Raw genomic sequence first — 22,835 nt, forward strand, 5'->3', positions numbered from 1 at the left:
TTTAGGCTGTCATTGCATGTCTCCCTGAGATTTTAGTAAGAGTTCAAACGTGCCTTACATGCCAAACTACCTTACTTTTTTCTTCGGATGTGCATGTTACATATCATGAAGTGTGGATAGAAGTTTAGACAATTTCAACAAGGATGGCACAAAATCCCCTAAAGTCTGTGATACACCTCCAATATAAAAACACCAATACATTCTGAGGTCTAAAAAATCTGTTAAAACATTTGATGACAAAAAAAAATCATTCCTGAAGGTTTGAGAGGAGAAAAATATTTATTACGAGCGTCTTTACATCACAAAGCATTTAGCTGGTTATGTCAGAGCAAGGGTAGTGAACAGTTCAGCTGAATATGGAAATTGCAGGTGTTACTGCCGTTACGTTTTATATTTTGTACACCGATAGTGAGCATTGTGGAGTATATGTTATAATCGACATTGTTACAGAGTAACATGGCACTTGACTGTGAAGAACACAGTTTATGAAGTGGCACCTTCTTTGTTCTTTCTCATAAAATAGGAGGTCTGTTTGTTTACCGTTACAACTGCTATTGTTTTATATCAAACACTTCAAAAGAAACAATTCTTTAAACCACAGATATAAAAATACCAGTATTAAAATCTTAACTTAGTATATACATTATCATTTTGTACTATTATGCATTAAATAATTATTTGGTTTGTTTTCTATTTTCTACTTTATCAGCCATTGTGTACAATATGTTGCCATTTTAAAGCACACAAAGGTATTGCTGCAAAACCTTTAACTGAACATAAAACATTAAAAGAAAAAAACTTAATGGCAAATGTTGAAATGAGAGAAAAAGTATGATGTGGCCACTCTGCCAACTCTGTACATAATTTTGGTCTGTACTGTCGAAAGGAAGGCTTCCAAATGTACCAGTCCATGCATCATATTAGTGCTAAAATTCAATAAGACCTGGTATCTAGGCCAAGTTTGCACGCACAAAAATAGATCTTCTGACTAAATGTTACACAGATCCAGTCTTTCCTATGCTGTCTTTGCAGTTTGAATTGATTTATTCTTTCAGCAGATTAGAGTCTCTAAAATATGATATGCATTTTGACATTTTGGCCATGCATCTTCTGTTCGGGTGTACTATACAGACTGCATGGTAGGTCTTTCTAAAACCACATCTGATCTGCAAAACCCACACGATTAGAAAATCTGACTTAACTTTGGAGTGCAGATTATAATGTAAATACACTCTGAGCTGTTATGAGATGATACAGTTTTTGGAGCGGTGGCTCTTTTTGCGACCAGTCTGTGAGCCGTGGCTGTGGGAAGAGAGGGCTGTAACCCTTGTTGGGTAGTCCTCAGCATAGTAGCGCCCGGCCGGTCGAGGCTGAGGGATCGGCTGGCCCAGGAAATAGCCTTCCTCCTCAGAGTCTGACGATGAGGAAGAGCAAGTGGAGCAAAAGTCATCCTCATCTCTGTAGAGACCCATGAAATGCTCAACCCGTGGGTCTCCTTGAGCTGAGCCCTGAGGCATGAAGTCAGATCGGCTCTGGGAATAGGCCATGGGCGGCCTGTGTGCGGGATGCTGTAGGAGCATAGCACCACAAGGAGGGTTTACCAAACCCGGCTGCTGGGGCTCATACGGCCTCTGTGCTCTCTCCAAAGGCACCATGTGAAGGTTGTTGTCCGAGCGGGTTTTGCGGCTCTTGTGATGCCGACCCTGTCGGTGGGGGTGCTGCCTGCTGCGCCCGTGGTGGCTCGATGGGCGGCTTCTTTCTCGACCCATCTCATCTGGGCAGTACACCCTCCTCTGCGGCCTCTCACTCATGGGATGCTTTCTAATATTGACATCAAACCCATCATTATATCCATTATCCACAGTGTCTTCTGAGAATTTGACCATCTGAGGAGGCCTGGACTGGGATTTGCTCCTCCTCAGAGCTGGAGCATGGACAAAGGAGGCAGGGAGGCCTTCTGAATGTGGGGAGAGAAGTCCTCCTGATGTGCTTCCTCTTATTCCCAATGTTACCCCCTCCTCATCTCCCTTCTCTATGTTAAGATTGAGAGAGTTGGCACTGTGGTGAAGATGAGATGAATTAAAGGTTCCCATGTTGCTCATCTTCTCACAGTCATCTGTCACTGAAGGATCCTGCATGGCAAGGGTGTAGACTATGGGTCTGTCCCTGCCATCTCCATCCACTGATGCACCTAAAAAGAACAGACAGGAGAGACAAGTGTTAAACAGCTGCTCGATATAAAAATAAAGCACATTTTTCCACTGAACGCATGCAGTCATCAGTCTCCTTACCAGTGATGTTTGAGAGCGCTAGGGAGTCCATGGAGTCTCCAGCACCCTGCTCGACTTTCCTCAGTTCATCAGCAATGCACTCAAGAGAGTCTTCATACCACTGCCTGTTGTCTGGCCAGAAGGCCTGTCTTCCTGTCCCAGATTGGTCTTGATCCTGGTCCAGCTCCAGCTCTTGGATCTTCCTGGCACTGGCAGGACCTGGATGACTTCCATAGGCGGAGTCTCCCAACCCGTCCTGGGACTGGGCCCAGTACATTTCAGGCAGGTGCTTCTTGCTCATCAGTCCAGGGCTAAGGCTGTGGGCTCTGGATTGATTGGAAATCTGGCTCTGGGTGGGGCTGGCAGGTGTTGGAGATGAGGCGGGAACCCCCAAAGATGTACTATCAGGCTTTAGCCAGGGGTCAGAGGCAGGTATTAGTCTGTTTCTGTCACTGGTAGGGCTGGGAGATTTTAGGGAAGGTTGCTGAAGTTGGTGTAACATCCCGCGGTCACCAAACTTAAGCAGGAGCTGAGTCATATAGTCCTCATGCTGTGCCCACTCCTCTGGATCCTCCTCTCCACCGGCATCCTGCTCTTCGCGCTCCCTCCAGAATCTCTCCTCCTCCAGACCTAGACGGGCCAGCTTGCGCCCTACGATACCAATGTCACAATCGGCATCTCCATCACCCTCTCCATCTCTATCTCCGAACTTGTACTCAAATGAAGGGACGGTGGGGGGTGGGTTAAACAGCTGTGACTGCCTCCACTGTTCGGCAGGTCTGCTGCTCTTCCCCATGCGGACACTGCGCCTTGACTCACGTGAGCGGGCAGACTGGAAGGCAGAATCAGACGAATCGGAGGCATGAATATCTTCCCCCTGGCTGCAGGCCTTTGAGCAATAGATGCGACCCTGCTTTGGTAGGAAGGGACAGCCCAGCAAGGATGTCTTGCACTGGGCACAACAGAAGCACTTGTCTGTGGCATGCCAGTGTACACCTTCATAGGTCATCTGGGCATGGTCAACACCTGAAGGATCGTGGGATGAAGAGAAGAGGCGCATGGCATTAGCAATAGTACTTCTTAATACAAAGTCATAGAAATATCAACAGGATCTTATGTTCAATCTTAGATCTTTCTGGCACCTGACGATTATAACCTACCAATGTTTTCACCACAGGCCTCGCAGTACTCTGCATACAGCGACTCAAAGCAGCCACAACAGTAGGGCCGGCCATCTTTCATGATGTAGCGCTGCCCCCCGAGCATTGTCTCACACTCGAAACAGGCAAAGTGCTTCATGTGCCAGTGACGACCTTCTGCTTCAGTGCATTCATCCGAAAATATGATCTGAAGGGAAAAATACATACCATGTTAGTGATTTCCTAGGAACTCTTTGTAACTTGGTAGTGATATTGCCATGGTTCATTGTGAAACACAAAGGGCAGTGGTACTGTTAGTACGTCTTACCTCATCACAAGAAGAGCATCGTGGTTTGAGGAGCTCAGCGTGGTGTCTCCCGCAGAGGATCTTGCCATTTTGGTAGAAATAGATCAGATCCACCAGCAGCTCTTGACACGTGGCGCACACAAAGCATGCTGGGTGCCAGCAGGGGCTCGGCCCAGCTCTGGAGGCAAAAATTGCCATCTCCCCTCCATTGATGCCTCCACCACACTGACAATCGAAAACAAACAACAGATGATCCATGAGATTTATATTTCAAGCATCTCGTTGATACGGTTTGTCAAAGTGGCTCACATGGTGTGGGGGACAAAACATGTTCATCATCGAGCTTATGACCTTGCTTATTATATATCAGTAATAAACCTGGTGATAAGTATGCTACCTTGAGAATGAAATGTGATGATGATTAGATGTGTGGGACATTCGATGCCTGTAACACTTGAGGAATGCTACATAAACAACAGAGAGATTATGGAGATAACTATTCATAATACATCACATATCTGCTGATGTTTCATTTGCAGTGATGCTTAAACAAAAGAAGGCCAAACAACAGGTGATCATACTGTAAGTGCCAGAGGAATATGATCCATTCTAAACACATCAGTGCATCCTAGAGTGGTGACAACCGTCGCCAGAAAACAGTTGATAACACAGTGGGTGCAATTTATCTTTTCAAGGCAACGAAAACACAGATTGCATCTGTGACAACTCCACCAAATATCCTCCTGAGCTTAACTCTTTGTTCTGACATGGGGTCAGATACTTAAACATTTCAAAACTCTTATAAATCTAGCACTCCTAGCATAACTTCTTCACTAGAGGTTGTAGGACAAATGCTGGCTCAAGTTAAGCGACTTGTTTTCTCTATGTTTCACTTGGTGCCTGTTTCCCTTAAGTAAAAAGTAATCAATTATTCACTGGGTGTTGCTGAGGAACTGGACAGCATTTCGGTCCTGTAAGATTAAACAGAATACACTGGCCTTGGTCCTGAGTCAAAAGATCGTATGACTCCACAGAGATCGTCGGAGCGTGTCTGAACGTGCAATCAAGGCTTTATATAACCCAGCAGAGCTACGAGACGCCCATAGGCAGCTATGAGATAGCATGCCCAGCTGTTAACCATTATTACCAGGCTGGACATACAGGGGCCTTGGATACAGGAGGGGGCTGTGTGTCCCTGGGAGTGCGGCACCACGAAACTGGAGCCTGACAAAGTGTGTGTGAATGATGTATCCTTTTGAGCATGTACAGTATGTGTGTAGGTGTGCCTGTATGGATGAGTGAGTAGGTGGTTATAGCGTAACACCGCTTGCAGAACATATGTGAAAACACATGCATGTCTTAAGGATTTGAGTGCATCCGTTGTTGTTCCTGCGTGTAACCTTGCATCTCTGTGGCAGCATCTGTGTTTGAGTGCTGACAGACATCATCTGCCTGTCTGGGGGTATTAACATGGCTTGCCTGCTCTTCCTGGATGCCTGGCAGAGGATGTGGTTTTACTCACTGGTCAGGGCTCAATTTGCTGGAAGCCACATAACACTAATATTTATGTTTGTTGCATTGAAAGGGAATTTTTCACCAGTATGATGAAGGGAAGCTTGAATAGCACTGGACGTTATGTTGAAACCTCCATCACCAAATCAAAAGTAGGAAAAGGAGGTCATGTTTAAGAACTGTTTTCTGGAATGCACTTTGGTTGATAGTTTTCATGCCTATCCTTTATAGAAAAGTCCTCAAACCAGCTGCATGTACTGAGTGGAGCTGTAATTATACCAGGAGATGTGGAGTTCTGTGCCACATACTGTGTCGTGTTTGGAAAAAGTAGGATTTTAAGACTTTATGCAAGAATTACTTGTTAACATGTACATTCTGTTGCAGCCTGTCATGCTGAGATATAGACGGGTAGCAGGAAATTTGCTGAATTCCTCCTGAGGAACTGGCTTTCTCCGCTCGGCTTGAGCACGAGCCTCTTAATTTCCCTGCTTCCCCTCTCGTCCTAATGAGGAAGTTTATGTCCATGATTAAAACCATCACGTTAGCCAATCAGGAACGGCCTCGGGGTGCCACCAATGGGATGGGATAGTGGGTGTTGGCTGCTTGTGATATAAATAACTCAAGACCCACAAGTTGGTTTCCTTGTAATGCTAGCTTACCTAATGGCTACATGAGCACGAAATGATGCAAGCGTTGTGTGCATATGCATGTGTGTGTGTGTGCTCATGGGTATCCACGTGTGGCACCTACATGTTCACAGCGGGTGTGTTGCAGAGCTCGAGGCAGGATCTTGGGTGTTCCTCTCCCCAGTGCCTCCCTCTTCCTCTGGGCACTGAACATGTGGAGCTCCCTCTTCTCCTCCTCACTCAGAGAGTGGCAATAACGCACCTAAAAGAAAAGACAGAGGGAAATCATGAGTGGAGCTGACAGACTTAAAGAACAAGAGAGCTTTATTTTACGCCAAGAGCACTGTTCATTTTGTTGATGAAAACTGAAAATGCTCGTGAGCAATCATTTTTTCCATGACTAAGACGAGACACTGACGAGCTAAAACTAGACCTTTGAAAGTAAAAACTGAAGAAATCTACGTTTAGTTATCTTAAAAGATTGTGAATCCAGTGGGAAGTATACAACTAACCTGAAGAGACTCTTGAAGCTACACCACCCTGCTATTAATGCCACGGCAAGTATGCTAACCTAAGTCTAATGTTTACTTAGCATATACATTTACTAATGTTTAAAGTGCAATATTAGCATCCTATCAGTTTTATACTCAAAACAAACAGAGGAAGCATATCACAAGATTAACTGCTAACTGTTGCTAACTGTAGCTGCTGTTAGCTCAGTTAGCTATGTAGCTAGCAGCGGAGACTGGGAGCTCGGAGCATCGGGAACAGCTTTAGACTGGGACGGGACGGGCTAGCTGGTTAGCATGCCAACTTCAGTAGATATCAACACAATAAAGACATTAAAATGGCAAAACTGTTATTTCTTCACATTCTGTTGATAAGTTTAATTATTTTTTTTTATGTTTTCAACTAAAATTTTCGTATATATTGCACCTTCAACTTAATGTTTGTCATCTTGCTTTGGAAGTGAGTTTTTTCTTGCTAACAAAGGTTTTCAGTTTGCGGTAACATTGGCTGGGTTAATTTGTTAGCTAATGTCAGTTTGCTAGCTTCAAAGCTTGTGAGTGAAACATACAGGGCTTGACAATTAACATAATCATTGTTTTAATTTGTCTGGGACAAGTTAACGATTTGGTCGTACAAGTGAAATGCTTTACCATGTATTGTTCTATGGTTATTATTCAAGTAAAACAAAACCGCGTTAGCTAAGTTAAGCTAAGAGAGAAAACATTTTGACATTTCGTCAACCAAACTGGACCAAAATGTTTTGAGTTGAAGGGTAAAATGACTAGAGAAAAATGCCCATTAGCTTTAGTCACACTAAAGACTAGACTTAATCTAAAATGGCTGCCAAAATTAACACTGGCGAAGAGAGAAACCGGTTAGAAGGAGAAGCAGATAATGCTTAATGACATCCAGCCATTACCGCTGATGGTTCATCTCTCATCTTCGCTTTCAACTTTAGGGAAGTGTATCACACGCGATCCATATATGGTTGGAAAAAGGGTTTAATTAAAGCTGATTCCTCTGAAGGCTGCGTTGAAAGGATGGCGTGAGCGATACACAAACCCTTCCTCTGTGTTTAGAGATGGTGATGAAGGCCCAGATAAAAGACCAAGAGTATCCTAACAACCAGCTCGGTTGTTCTCTAAACAACAGTAAACGATGCCGGTGTGTGAGCTCACACACACACTGTCTCAGTCTCTCCCTTTCACACACACACACAACACACACATAGTGCTTATCCCTCCGAACCACAGTTACGCAAGGAATCCTCCGGCGGTTTGCCTCCTCAACCGCCAGGTCTGCCGACAAACATCATAAAACCCGCTCAGTCAAACACTGTGCGGTTGTGTGTCTTTATTGTGCGTTTTCCATGTGTGTACACAGAGACCACCTCCGTCAGACAGTAGCCCCCCCTCCCCGGTCATCCCCTCTGGTGATAACCCCTCCACCATATCTCCTAATGTAAACTCTATTAACACAGATGTGAAAGGAGTGCTGGTTTACACACCGTAAAGCTCTTATACACAAGAGGCCGGCATGTGCTTTACTGTCACAAGAGGGTTTTTTGTCAGTTGAGGGAATGCGGCCATTGTTTCAGTTTTATTAGAAAAGGTCAGCAAGATTGTTTGAGCTTTACTCAGCTGCTGGCTTTAGGTCAGTTAATGCTGGGTATAGTTTGTCATTTGTAATTGTCAATATGTGAGCAAAATGATACCAAAACTATACTTTTATGTTCACTTTACTTTGAGGGATTGTTTTACATTCAACAAAAACACCAAACTTTTTAAATGTTACTAAATACAAGCAGCTGTTAAAGAACATTGCCCAAAACAATAGTATCAAAACTAGAAACGGCAAAAATAATAATAATACTAATTTAAATGCAAAGACTGTAAACAGATTCAGATGTCCTAAAATGTTTTTGTTTTTTTCTCATGGAAGTTGCAATTGAAGCTGTAAAGTAGTTAAACTGTTGTTTAAAGTTGAAGCATTGAAAGCATTTGAAGTGTCCGCTTAATTGAAAGAGCCCCTGAGCAGCTGAAATCAGTTGAAGTGTAATCAGTGAAAGCATTTTTTTTTCACCCTTGCTCGTCCTTGCATCATCTTTGACACTGATTTGGAGCCACTTTACCATAAACTGGATCTTCAACTCCTTTCAGCACCTTCATCTCAACCCATATTTCAGTGTCAGCTCCCTCTTTCACCTCCTTCAGCACTTTCACTTTAATTGTAGCAGGTATTTTCGCTAAGTATTTCCACAATTTCAAATGTTTCAGCTGCAAAATCAAGCGGTGAGCACGGAAAGACTTTAACCTTTTCTAGTTTTAAGTTAAAGTTTGTGAGCGTGTGAAAACAATTCAGTTCACACAGGTATGTGAGCACTGAAAGTAGTTGAAGAGCAGTATGCCCTTATGACAGAACGTGATTTGATGCACGCAGAGCGCTGCATGGCCGCTTTCCTCGCCGCCGCAAAAAGCCGTTGTGGCTTTGAATATTGAATAATATAATATCTGAATATTAAGTTAGTAAGTTGAAGGTTATAGTGTTAACTTCATGTTGTCTCACATGTAGATATAAAGCAGCGACCCCTGTTTGACTGTCTGCCGCAGACTGTTCCTATCTCCATCTCTCTCTCCCTCACACACACACACACTGTCATGTCAGTGTCTCTCTCTCGTCATCTCTACCTCGTTGTCTTGCGGAGGCAGCTGGTAGACGAGCTGTCGGATCCTGTGCTTCTCTCCGGGGCTGTTGACGTACGGCACCTTTTCCTCCGGCAGACAGGAGAAGTACATCTGTACCTGCGGATGAAGACAGATGGATGAACTTTAAAGGACAGAAAGAAATGGCATTTTGTCATTTCATTGGTAGATTTGTGCTGTAGACTTGGTCAGGGGGGGAAAACAAGATGGAGTGCCAGATTCTCATAATGCAATATTTGAGATTCTCTTTCTGAGTGAGACATGATGCCGCGGGCGGTGTTATCAGTACACAGAAGCCAGCTGGAGAATGACTGCCGCTCTGTGTGTCCCTTGTTCTGGGACACTGTGGGGCAAACATGTCAATCTCGATCCAGTCGCAGGTGCCTGACTGTGAAATCTCTCCACATATAAGAGACAGCAGTGGACTGGAAATGCTAATGTTTGCCTGGGAGAATTGCCGCTGACAGGGGAAAAGGAAACGGTGACAACATTTAGTTTGTCTCCGTTAAAAATATGGGAATATGTGGGAGAGCTCAAACAGTTCCCGAACATGTGTATCTAAAATTAATAAATGTGAAAAAATCCCTTTGCCAGATGTTGGACATCAGCATGTGGCACCACTAATCCGCTCGTAGGGCACAGAGAGCAGAAGGTCGGCACACATAACCTTATTTGAACTAAAACCATGTTCTGTTATCATGCAGATTAATACTGTCATCCTCTTAAGGAATGCTGATGCGCAATAAATGTGTGGTTGGTGTGCCCACAACCTTAAATTACATTCAAGTACTTTTCAAGAACTTTCAAGGTACCAAGACCAAAAAGACTGTCAAAGCCTTTATCAACACATCTCAATTGTTACTATAAATGCAACAGTGAAAAATTAAGTTTGCAGAATCCCTTTATACCAGCAGTAATCACTGTATACCATCTCACTTCCTTGTTTTTTATAAACTTTGATTAAATATTCTCATAATGATTATTTAATGGTGGGTTAGTCTGGTGTGAGATGCCAGAAGACAAGAAATATATATGACGGGTTAGTTTGTTTGAAACAAGGTGTTTCTTGCAGTGTAATAAGGTATTTCAGCCATAAACATGGAGAAATACACTTGGTAAGAACTTGAGTTTTTGCAGTGTAACAGGCCACGGTACCAACCTGCTCAGGCCTGACTCCCGGTGGCACCCACGCGTACTCCTCCAACGCACACCCGGAGTCATCATCCGAGGTGGAGCTCCTCTGGAAGCCCACGGTGATCTTCCCCATCTTTCCCCCGGCGCGAGGCTCCATGTCCGGGCCCCGCGGTGAAGGACGCTCCCCTCTCTCACTGCGCTCCAGGTTCATCACACACGAGCGCTGTGGATAAAGAGAGGGTTTAAAGGATCACATTTACAGAATCCACCTTTCATTTTTTTTAAATAGCCTTTTCAATCCCCTCTCTGTTCGATAATTGCTCTAATTGGCTGGGATAATGCTGACTAGGATTTTTTTGCACTTATTGTAAACTCCTCTGCATTCTTGTATATGCCTGCAACATCGATTAGCTTTAATCGCTGTTTCTCAATGAGATAATGGTTTTTCCCAGCAGTGTTTTAAGAGTTCAACATAACGGCTTGAACAAACACTGAGAAGAGCTGCGAAGAGAACCAGAACAAAGACTCTTCTTAACAAATCACACAATTTCCATCCTTTCTCAATTCAACCCCTTGAGTCACACTCAAGAATAACTGATATGTTATTTTCCATCGCATTAGCGCGGTGTGTCATACTTCCTTTGTTTATCCGTGACAGAATTATGCTTGATACCTTAAAAGGTAACGTAAGACAATCTTAGGGTGATATATAATGGAAAAATCATAGCAGGGTTTTTCCATTATGATGCACTTATTCAACAACAATATGTGACTCTTGCCAGCTGGACTGGACTTATGTTGGATTGCATGAATGACACACGGAGGTAAAACAGCAGCATTGTTAAATACAGAAGGTTTTAAATCCTGTATTTAAATTTAAAGGAGCGGTATGTAAGAATGGCTCACCTGTCCAATTCTTACTCAAAACAACAAATAGGGGGCAGCATATCACCAGAGTAACTGCGAACTGCTAACTTTAGCTGCTGTTAGCTAGTTAGCTCAGTTAGCCATGCGGCTAGTGGTCCCGATCAGGGCATTGTTGGTGTTGACACCGCTAGCACAGGAGCTTTGGGGTGGGGATAGCTGGTTAGCATGCTAACTTCAGTGGATAGCTCTGTAATAGGTCTACATAGACATCAAAACTGTCATTTCCTCATGTTGTGTTGCTAATTTCTGCATGTTTTCAACTTAAATTCCAACACATTGCACCTTTAAATCTCAAAATCTATATCAGAATAAAGCATTTACTTGCTGTGTCTTACAAATGTAAAACCTTTTCGACTGGCTTCCCTCCTTTTAACTGCAGCCGTGAACAAAATGTACACCGGGTACATTTGGGCGGCGCTCTTGAACTAGGATTGTAATGCTGTGACCTAACATGATGCAACAGAAATTTCCAGCTGTTACCCACCAAACATCTGTTGCTCTTAACCGCTGTGCTCAAAAGTGCTGAAGGTTGTGAAACACGTGTAAGCAGCCTAGCACGTTACGCCGACGGTGATTTACAACTATGTGCAGGAAGTCACGTCTGCTATGATCGAGAAATTGCAAATGAAGGGGCAAAAAAACTGATATAAATCTTAAGTCAACCGCAGCATGAATCCACTCTCAGCAGCATTTCAAGCAGTTTTTATTCCCCTTCTTTACAAGCTGATAACAGTTGACCCGTAACATGTACAGGAATTAATCTGTCTCGTCATCGTGCGTCTCCCGCCTTCAGCAGTAGCCTCTCTTATCTCAGACGCGGCCATGGTCTTCAGAGCCCCCTCAGCCTGCCCTGATAGCCGCACTTTGGTCTCAAAGGTGTTGAAAAAGCCACTTGCGACTCGCCCCGCTCCGAGTCTTTCACATGCAAATCTGAACCAGAATAGAGCTTGTTTGGGTGAAAACAGTCAGAGGACTTCACACAGGCCCTCCAACTTTACATGGGTTTGATCTTTTACACAAAAGCAGCGCCTACGAGGGACATTAAGGTCATGATGGCTTCTATTGACCAAACGTTATGCCTGTTAACTGACTGTAGAGCAGTTCGGTTCAATTCATTTAAAAACCAGGGCTTGTCCCAGGTGATAATCAGCTACTTAGGGACTGTATGGAAGTTATTGGAATGGGGTGGAGGGCAAAATGTAAGAAAACAAAAACATAACCAGTAATCAGATTACAAACTTGTACATAGAAAATAGAAATCCTGTATATTCTTGTACTTAAAGACCTCTTCCTCATCTTTTCTTGCTGCATCTAAACATAGCAGTTGTGCAGCCTCACCCTTGTAGAAATGTCCAATCTGTCATCTCTCAGTTCACCCTCTAGTCCTCCAGCCACCACGTAGTCAAACCTCAGTAACAACACTCGGGAAATATCAGCTCTCCCCCGATTAGCATACAGTTGAATGAAGCCCAGGGCCTCAAAACACTGAATTTACAGATTAGAAATGCAGTTAAAAGTCAAACCAGAGCTGTTATCACAGAACAAAAGGGCATCTGACTGTCGCTTTGTTCTTCAGTGACTAATCTATCAGGTTTTATGGTGGGACAGATAATGTTATCACCCAGAAGCTTTTCTTTACCGGCTCTACTTTATCTCAGCTAAACTAGTTAAGACCAGTAAGTGGTGCAATTAGATCAAGTTAGTTTTTCTTTTCTCCAAGATTATTTTGAGCCACTATCTCAACAGTGGTGATTGTCTGTAAGATATGTTTGTGCAGCTTGGACTTTAGGAATGACTTCAGGAATGAGTAGGTGGCTGCAGGGCTCCACACTAACAAATGTTTCATCCACTCATCCATCATAATTGACTAAATAAAGCAGATAAAACCAGAGCATGTTCAGCATTTCTGCTTTAAAAGTGAATAAAATGATTAAGTTACTGTTAAACTGCCAATAGTCTGGCATCCCCTCACTCCTGTCTGTCCTCCTCTGCCCTTCAGCTCTCACCCCACAAGTTTCTGTGGAAAGGTGACTGCGGATTCCTGAGCCAACACACACAGCAACTCACATTACACCATGTCACCCGCTGGCAATCGCACAAAGGCTGTCTTTGTCAAAAACAAAAACAAAATGTCCAACCATTCCACCTTTAAACCCGACGGAGACGTGACAGGAGGAGGTTAAGGGGGTTAAAAAGGGAAACTTTTTTGAAAAAGGCATTTAAAGAGTCACAACATCGGGCCTGTGTAAACACGGGCCAGATGTAGCCGGCTAACGGTTAATCACGTGCGCCTCCCCCGCTTAACTGACACTTTTAAAAGGGTTCTCCTCAGTTAGTCAAACACATATAGTTTCAAATGAACACAACCTCAGGCGACCTAAAGGAATACATCCTAATTCACCGAGAGGTTTGACTTTTATGAGCCGATATATGAGTAGATATTTATTTAAAGGTGCAGTATGTAGAAAATTAAATCAGAGGAGAAAGATCTTCATTGACTGATTTTTTTATGCCCAAACTAAGTAAATAAACAAACTCTTCGTTTTCATGACTTGTTTTCATACTTTTTTTTATATGTGGCGGACCCTGCCACCTTTCTAGCTTCAAACAGTGTTCTGGGGACCTCATTTTCCTCTAAGAACAGCTTGTTTAATCACTTATGGAACAAATAAATATTTCTGAGTTTGTATTATTACCTGATGCCTAATTCTGAGTTTAAATTTATTCTCCAAAACTACATAGTGTCCCTTTAAATATCAAAAAGTTACAGATTTAGTTGATTTAGTTGATTCAAAGGACAGATCTGGAGAGGTTGAGCACTTGCTGAAACCAAAACAGTTCAAAAAAAGAATATTTTTCCTAAACGTCACGGGATTTACTTTAGGAAAACCATTAAATAGTGGAGTTCAAAGGCCGAGGTCATCACTCTTTGACTGGTGAGGAGTGTTATTTTTAGGCCAAATGGGTGTCAGGGGGTGCACAGGAGACTTAACACAGCTGGAGTGAGACCACCAGCACACACAGGCACAAGATGCAAGACCTACACACACAAATAGAGCCGTGCACACATGAAGGATCACCTCTCAGGCGCACGGCACTTTAATCTCGAGCCAAGCTCAGCTATTCACTCTCCTCAGCACTTCACAAATCTACCCACAATCCATTGCACGGCGTCTCATCGACGGAGCCGAGTAACGGTGGAACTTTGGGTGCAAGCATTTTCCACAGTGCCCTTCAGTCAACAGAAATCCCTCTGCGTCTGCAAGTTTCAGGAAGTGTACTCATCTGTGCTCCTCTTACCTCCAGGAAAAGCATCCCTCTTTCCACCTTCGCATAAAGCTCTCATTCACTGCCACAATCCCCCTGGTCGCACACGTTGGAGGGCTGGCTACATGTCTGCAGCATCAAGCTCAATGGGTCCACGTTTTTAATCGGATCCAGATCAGCCGGGAAGTATTCTCCAAAAAGTTTTAGCCGTCTGAAGAGATGCACTCACTGCTCAGCTGGAGGAGCAACTCATTTGGATCCAAAATCTATTAAGTCCAAAGAGCGACAAGGAGGGCAGAGAGGTGACGTCTCTATCTGGAGTGTCTCTGATCCCTGTGAGTGTGGGAGTGAGTGGACGAGTGTGTGTGTGTGTGTGGGTGCTCCAGGGGCAGCCAAGCCTTGTCAGCCCCTCCCTCATTCCTCCCCTCCAGAGCAAATCGCCTGCCACTGCACTTCAATCACACACACACACACACACACAGTCAACACCCCACCTATCCCCACACCCCTTCCTCCTCCAGAGTGACACCAAGCCCTCCACCCCACCCCCCAACTGTGCTGCAGGATTCCTGAGAGCCAGATGACATGCCCACTCTACTCTCACACTCTTTTCTTTCAGTCAGTCTTATTCTTTCTGAATGTTTTTGTTCTACAAGCCAGACAGCTGTTCACCGCCTTCTAAGAAAGTAGTCAAGGGTAACTGATCCCAAAGTCAATTTCAAACTCTGAGGAAAAAAAGGGCTCGCCTTCCTTCCCTACGTAAAAGTGTAAAAGAGCAAATGCAATTTGATTTTGAAATCACTGATTCCTCCGTGGCAAAAGTTTCTATTTAAAATTCAAGCGGCTACACCCTCCCGCCGCTCTCTCAGTCATTAAATGGTTCCTGGGGTCATCCAGTCTGATCCACCTCATGTCATTTGCTCTAATAATGTCACATTAATTTCCACTCAGCTGCTGATTAGATCTCATGCTGGTTAATGCAAGTGTTCTCGGTCCAGCCGCTCCGTTATCCCATCGATGAAATGGATCATTCGTGCACAAATATGAGCGAAATTAGAGCAAGAAAAGGGTTTGACTATAAATGCTTTTTAATGAAAAGCAAGCTTAGGTATGGCACTTTAGCACATCCAGCAGAAACAGGGACATCAGAAGTGATTTGGAGTCCAATATTGAATCTCTTTTAGCTCTTTTTTTGGTCTCCACCAACTCTTGTTCACCAGCTAATAGCTAACTTTGTTTGTCTGGTTTCTGATGCTGGTAAGTGGGGGTACAGTTGTTTTTTATATAATTTTTTGGATGAAAACAATAGTTATCTGCCAGAAAACCAAAACAAGAAGCTGAAAGCTGCTAAAAAGCTCCATAAAGCTGAAGTGTGGGATCATTCCACATTGTTTTTTACTGTAATACATGCAGTCATGTGGCTAATTGTTAATAAAAAAAAATTGATGACTTAAATCATTGTTTGACAACATACTAACACCTTGAAAAGCTGTGATTCAGAGGAATCGAGTCATTTGAAAGCAGCAAATGGCTTCCCAAAACTAAACCCCCTTGTGTCTTCTTGAAGTTTTTCTGGTTAAATATTGACTGCGCTTCCTCCCAAGTCGGCCTCATCCATCTCAGGAAGTTTCTCACGCAGGGGACCTGTCCGCTCACCCCGTCCCTGATAACACCACCCCCCTTCCTATTTTGAAGATCTGAATGAGCGAGAGGGGAGGGGTCCCCTGTCGTCATCTCTCACTTCAGCACAGCATCACAATGACGTTATTGTCAGAAAGCACTTCACTTCAGGAAACTCCTGACAATCCGGCAGAACTAGGAGTGAAGAGGTTTGCTCCGAAATGACCACCGTGTGAAGAACGTGACACCTGCTCGACCGCTTATAACATGTATGAAGAAAAAGTGCAAAAACCAGTGCCGAAAAACAATCTGCACGCAAAACAGTAAACAAAAAAAATCCCTTGATATGCCTGGGGAAGTTTGTAATGTAATTTATTTGGACAAGCTCTGCACCATCCGTCATTGTGAAAGGCTGAAAAGCAGCAACGGCTTCATTTAAGGAGTCTAAAATGACAAATGAGTTTACTCAATTGTCCGGCGGACAAAGGCGCCCTCTCCCCTGACAACCCCACAAAGTGACTTGCGGCGAGGGCAACGGAGCTGTTTGTCACATGCCAAAATACCTGTTACAAATGAGAAACGACTCCGTTAGCTAACTAGCTGAGAACAGCGAGATAAAGCGACAGATTCTCCCTGTGCACAGAGATGGGATTGTCTGTGTGCTTTGCCAACACGGCCTTCTTTCCTGGCATCCCGACGCATATTTGAAATTTGACTGAGAGGAGAGAGAGGAGCTTGGCAGTCCAGTCGGAGGGTAAACCTTTCAGAAAAGCTCTCAAGTTTTCCAGGGGTCTTGGCGCCGCTCGGCAAAAGCCACTTTGTGTTTAACCCTCCGAAAGATGTGCATTGAGTTTCCTGAGATATTTATCTGGATATGCGTTCTGAAAGCTCTGGGGTACGAGATAAGGAGGAAAACCGACAAGTGCTTAGTTCGAAATAGACAATGAGCGGGTGAGGGATGCTCTGGTGTGAATAGAGGACAGGTCAGAGGATGAGTGGCTTTATCCCAGACAATGGGGCAGATATCAGCCCGTTAGACTTGTGGCCAAAGACCCGTAGTTCTTTGGAAAGCACAAGAGGAGAGTTGACCTTGTTGTCTCCTCTGCTTCCTCTCTGAGGAGGGAAGGCGCGACAGGGCAGAAAGTATCAAAAGTTCAAATGGAGCCTCTTGGATGGCGGGTGCGTTCGTAAATATAATCTGGCGCTCTACACTAAAATGAGAGCCTTGCTGTTAAAAGTAAGGCTTTCTAGGACCACAACTGCAACATCTCTTTAGGAGACCAGAACTTCTGCCTTTTTCAAATATAAACTGAGATTTTAATGGCCGCTATAAGGCAAAGACGTCATGTATCAGCCACTGGACATGTGAATGAGACCAGGGTATCATCCATTCAGCACATGTCTGAGGCTGACGAGCAGGAACTAACTAATGGAGGGTTTATGCAGTGGCCTTTGACCCGAGCGCCTACAAATACAAACTGATGCTAAAATAGCACATGTGCACAGATACATAAGAAAATGGCAAAAACGTGCAGCCTCACATTCCTTAAGCAGCTATTTCATACTGCTTGATCGACCCCAGGCTGTTCTACGGCAGAGAAACATACTGACTTTAAATCAAAATGTATCTGATTTCATGGAGGAACCTTTGGCTGATATCCAGTATTATTTAAAAGGACATTATTGTCCAAAAATATCAGTCTAGCCTTCAGCCAAGTAAAGTCACAAGCAATTTCGTCACAATCCTTTTGATCAAGTCTCTCAAAGGACTTTCTGAGCAGAGTTTTCTTTCCTTGGCAAACTCGTTGCTCAGACAAGATCTAGTGGCCTTTTCTATTCTTGAAATCCAAGACCAAGTCTGGACTACACACTCACTGTACACACACACACACACACACACACACACTCTTACACATACCAGGCACACTTACTCACTCTTTCTGGCTGCACATTTCATTTATCTATTGGAACACAACTCGACTGGTAATTTGGCCTTTTCTTAACCTTTATTGTGCTGCACAGACGTGCTCTTTTCTGCAGCGCCGTGCTTCATTTTCATTTATAACAGTCGTTCACACCTGGACTCTAGCAGCAGCAGCACTGTGCTTCATCCCCAGGAGGCAAGAAGTGGTTTAACTGATCCCTTCCAATGCAAATATCAGGTGAGATGTCCCTCTGGTTATTCGAAACAGACATCAACAAGGACAGAGACGTGTCCCGACTTGTTTTTTTCGTCATATAAACAGCCAAACTCAAACAGAGCATGGAGACCATTCCTGATGTTAAAGTAGCATAAAGTACAAATAGCTTTACAAGATTGCGAAACAGCTCTCATACACGAGATTAAAGCCAACACAGGCTTTAAAGGTCCGCTTTGTAAGAATGTTGATTTTTTGAGTCTCGTCCCAGACTTGTTAAATACCGATGCTTTGGGATGGCGACCGACCCGACCTACGATCCCAGAGAGTTGGAAGTGGACCTTCACCCTAATGCCAACGCTTACAGCCAAGCCACATTCATATAATTCTGTTGAATGTAAGGTAGTGGAGGTCATAGTGGTGATGCAAATTCTAGGTATAATTTGTCCGTCTTGTGGAACAAATCTTGATGGGATAACGTTAATTATCAGGTTTTGCACCAACTTGTGGAGTCCATACCAGCTCGAGTGCATGATGTCATCAAAGCAAAAGGGGGAAATGCTAAGATATTATGATTTTCATGGACGTTACAGGAACAATCTTCAAGAAGTTCCACAGCAACACAACAAGTTACACCGCTGAACCGAAGTAACAAGCCCAGACAAATAAATCACCATGGGGGCATTTCAAACTCTTCAAGTTAAACTTGATTTTCTCCTGAAAAACTGTCTTTAAAGTATATTTTACATTTCTAGTCCTCTGCATTTCCCTCTAGACTAATTTGTTTTTCATACATCTACACGAACACCAGCAAGAACAAGTAGCTTAACAAATAAAGACATACAGTATCTGCATCTATTTCTGATTTTAATCAGCAACGTCCCACTTACAAAGGCCACATGCACAGCAGCTGACAAACCAGCTCACACACACACATATCTGCCTCACATAAAGACCTCAGATCCGCGTCTCAATTCACATCCATTATTCCTTCCCCATTCAGCCCCATTCACGCCGACAGACGCCTCTCAGCGGCCTTTCACACCAGGAAATAGATCTTTAGCCGTCGCTAACCAGGCCCACCGGCTCGACTCGCCACCGCACTTCAAGTTCGTGGAGGTGCTGCTCAGCGGTCTTGCCAGTCCGGTGTTAATATTCCCTGACACTCCCAGGCAGAGTGTGATTTAAGTTTCAGGTCATAAAACCCTCCGCCGAGATTTGTTAACCACCGCAGGGTGTTACCTGCACACCTCTGGGACAATGGGAGCAGCTATAAAAGTGCCGTAAAATGGAGGAAATTGTCAAGTACCTGTGATGGGAGCTTAGGTAGGGATTGGGTTGGGAAGCTTCGGGTAAGATTCTTCTTGTTCAGAACTCAACTACCATTTACAAGTGAAATGCAGAGTCCATTTTTGAAGTTCTCAGTCCATCTGCACCTTGGAAAACACTAGAATAACCCAACAGCTGTTGGATGGATTGCAATGAAATTTTTAAACAAACATTTATGGTGCTCAGAGGATGAAACCTTAATGACTTTGGTGATCCCCTGACTCTTTCTGTATTGCCAACATGAGATGAAATTCATTTCCAGCTTCGGTTCTGAGGAAACCTTTCCATCTGCAGCTGCTGTTTGTGATTTCTCACAAGATCAATAAAGCTATCTGCTCCAGGGTAGGAAACTAGAGCAGATTTCAGTCAACGGCGCACAACCGACAGATGCTTTTAAATGCTCTATTCATTCTCATCCAAAACAGTAGGAATCTCATTTTGGATAAATCGCTGCAAAATGGAAATAATCGCTGCTTCAATGCAGCTTCTGTTCACCCTTACACGTGTCTGTCAATCTTTACTGTGCTTTTTTCTGACGTTCAAGTGGATTTTCTGTAAATCCCTTCGCTACTCACAGGCTGATTAGAGTATGTTGAGGAATTATGCTGAAAACAGTACAGGGGCTTTTACAGTACGTGTCTAGAGATAACTTCTTCTTTATCATCATCATTATGCTCATGATTTGGCAGGGTCTACCTCACTTAAACTGCTAAATACGTGTCATTACCTGAATCGGACTGCATGCGAGTGTTGGTGCTCCCGTAGGCTAAAATGTCTTGCCAAGCCGAAGCATCCTCTTGGATACAAACTGTTTCATCATCTGTTGTGGGCAAAATAACTGATAATAGATGATGAATGATAACTGCATTTCAAAATAATAGTAACCCAGGTCTTGGAACATGCTGATCCCACTGTGCGATGTAAATCCATCTACAGCTGCACTGAACACATGCACTTGTATTTCTACATTAATTGTTGCTGTGTATTTATAATAATAGACACACTCCATAACCTGTAATTTATGAATGAATCTGTGATGTCTCATTCGTTGGAAGGGATGGAGTCCGTGCTGCTTCTATTAAGAGCTGCAGCAATTAGTTCCCAAGTCTTTTGATAATAGTTATTATCGTTTAAGGAATTTTTCAAGCAAAAAATGTAAAAAACATTTGCTTTTCACACCATTACCCACAATGCAACATAACCACTAACACTTAACACACGCAGCTTCTTCTGGAGCCGCAAAAGACTTTATACTACTTTTTTCACATATGCAGTATTACTCCCCAACACCTGTAAACACACTTTAATGTGTGAAATTGTCGGAGTTACCCTTTAAATGTAAGGATTTGCTGCTTTTCTTTGTCATTTATGACAGTAAATGAAGAGTCTTTTGGTTTTGGACTGTTGGTTTTGACAAAAGAAGCAATTTGAGGACGTCATTCTGGGCTTTGGGAAATTGCGATGAGCATTTTTCACATTTTTAAAATATATTTAATAGATTAATCAATTCATTCTGAACAAAAACGAATCGTCCAATTACTTGTTAATGCAAATAATCTTAAGCTTCAGTCCCAGATTCTCTGGCACCACATGCGAGCTACATATCAAGTTACACACTCCTCTTCAGACAGTACATGGTGTCAATAATAAAGGCTAAAACCTTGGCAGCAGTAGACAGTGAACACAGTCTTCTTCCTCCTGTATTCACATTTTCGTCGAGGGCATTCGAGGTTTGATGTCCACATGCAAACAATTAACCTGCCAAATCTAATGAATTCTTGAGTTTTGTTTGGTCATATTTTGAAACACAGATGAGCCTTCTCTAGTGGAGCTAAAATGGTCAGTGACATTAAAGAAAATCACTCTCAGCTGACCACAATGTGACCAATCCATTATAATACCAGGAATTTGGATGAAATAAGGACGTAGTTTCACACATTCCTCCCACTTCAAGCGTCTTAAAGGAGACCTATTATGCTTTTTGTTTTTTTCCTTTCCATAAGTGTTTTATTCAGGTTCTTGATCATGTAAAAGATCTTGAAAGTTAAAAAGGTCAAAGTCCACACCAACAGAAGCTCCTCTCTCCCACAGAAAACACCGCTCCTGAAACGCCTCGTCAGTAGTCCCGCCTTAAATTCTGTAACTCAGTGACATCACAGAGTTACACATTTGCAGTTTGGCATGTAAGAATTGATTTAGCACAGCTGCTCTTTTGTTGTTAGCCGTGCTGGGTCAGGCGTGTGTGAGCTGACCAATCAGAGCAGACTGGGGATCCTGGAGGGGGTCTTAAAGAGGCAGGAGCTAAAACAGAGCGTTTCAGACAGAGGGGGAATACAGAGCTGCAGTACTGGACAGTTTGAGAAAATGTATGTGTTTTTTGAGCACTAAAGCATGTCAACCTATTCTAGTAGTAACTTGGCACAGAGGTGAGCAATAGAATTATGATAATAATGAAAAATGTCCAGAAGAACCAGATCGTCTTGTTCTTGTTTACAGGGTAGAAAGGTACGTGACACTTTAGTTCTGCTTCACTTGAAGTCATGTTTGGGCTGATGTAGGGCCCACAAACTGTAAATAAAGGAGTAATACTGAAATATCCCAGCTGCCAAGAGTCACAAAAAACTGTTGTTGGGCCACAGATGTAAGGCAACAATAAAAAAAATAAGAAACCAGTTCCTCTTGTTCTTGTTCAGAAGAAAATAAAAGTGACACACTGCAGCTGCACACCTCAGAATAAACTTGTTTTTAACCACGAACGACGCAGCTTCGTTATTGCTATTACGGGAAGTTCGTCCATCAATCCATGCATCCATCTGACTGATTTACGGTGTGTCACACTTTCAGCCAAGCCAAACAGATAAGTCAGGGCTTTTAATGAACTGTGCCAATCAAACTATGTCGAAGCATCGCTTATGAAAACAAATCCATAAAAACAACAAACAGAGAGGGAGAAGGAAATGTAAAAACAGATGCATCTGATGACATATCATGCAAGACAAGCAGCAGCGTTGCATCACATTCAGTATGGGAAAGCTGTATGTGGTTGTGTGCGTGTGGTTGTGTGTGTGTGTCTGTGTGTGTGTATGAATCCCCCCATATGAATTCTGAATAAGAGATAGATGTAGGCCAGGGATTGGGGTTGTGTACACAGAGGCTTAATGACAGGGACCCTGGAGGGATGGTATATCAGTCAAGCAGAACAGACAAACACACACACACACACACACACCGGCTGTGTATTACACAACCAGCACCCTCACTTTCCCATAATTTAGCACTGGAAAGACAACAAGGGCTGGGAACGGCGGGTCTGACCAAGTTCGCAGCCTCGGGCACTTTGTCACACGCTGGCTG

The 22,835-nt window shown here is 43.4% G+C and overlaps 1 protein-coding gene across 1 annotated transcript in view; it reads right to left on the minus strand.

The window, feature by feature from the left end:
* Positions 1–260: 260 nt before the first annotated feature.
* Positions 261–22,835, minus strand: part of prickle1b (prickle homolog 1b) — a 31,871-nt gene continuing 9,296 nt past the window's right edge. Inside the window, exons 2-8 of the mRNA XM_073480650.1 lie at positions 10,226–10,423; positions 9,052–9,165; positions 5,979–6,116; positions 3,738–3,941; positions 3,431–3,617; positions 2,292–3,296; positions 261–2,191 (exon numbers count right to left, since the gene is read on the minus strand). Coding sequence (XP_073336751.1) covers positions 1,242–2,191; positions 2,292–3,296; positions 3,431–3,617; positions 3,738–3,941; positions 5,979–6,116; positions 9,052–9,165; positions 10,226–10,411 — 2,784 coding nt within the window. The 5' untranslated portion in view covers positions 10,412–10,423 and the 3' untranslated portion in view covers positions 261–1,241. The remainder of the gene's footprint in view (positions 2,192–2,291; positions 3,297–3,430; positions 3,618–3,737; positions 3,942–5,978; positions 6,117–9,051; positions 9,166–10,225; positions 10,424–22,835) is intronic.

This window comes from Pagrus major, chromosome 14, assembly GCF_040436345.1.
Source record: "Pagrus major chromosome 14, Pma_NU_1.0".
Classification (NCBI taxonomy): domain Eukaryota; kingdom Metazoa; phylum Chordata; class Actinopteri; order Spariformes; family Sparidae; genus Pagrus; species Pagrus major.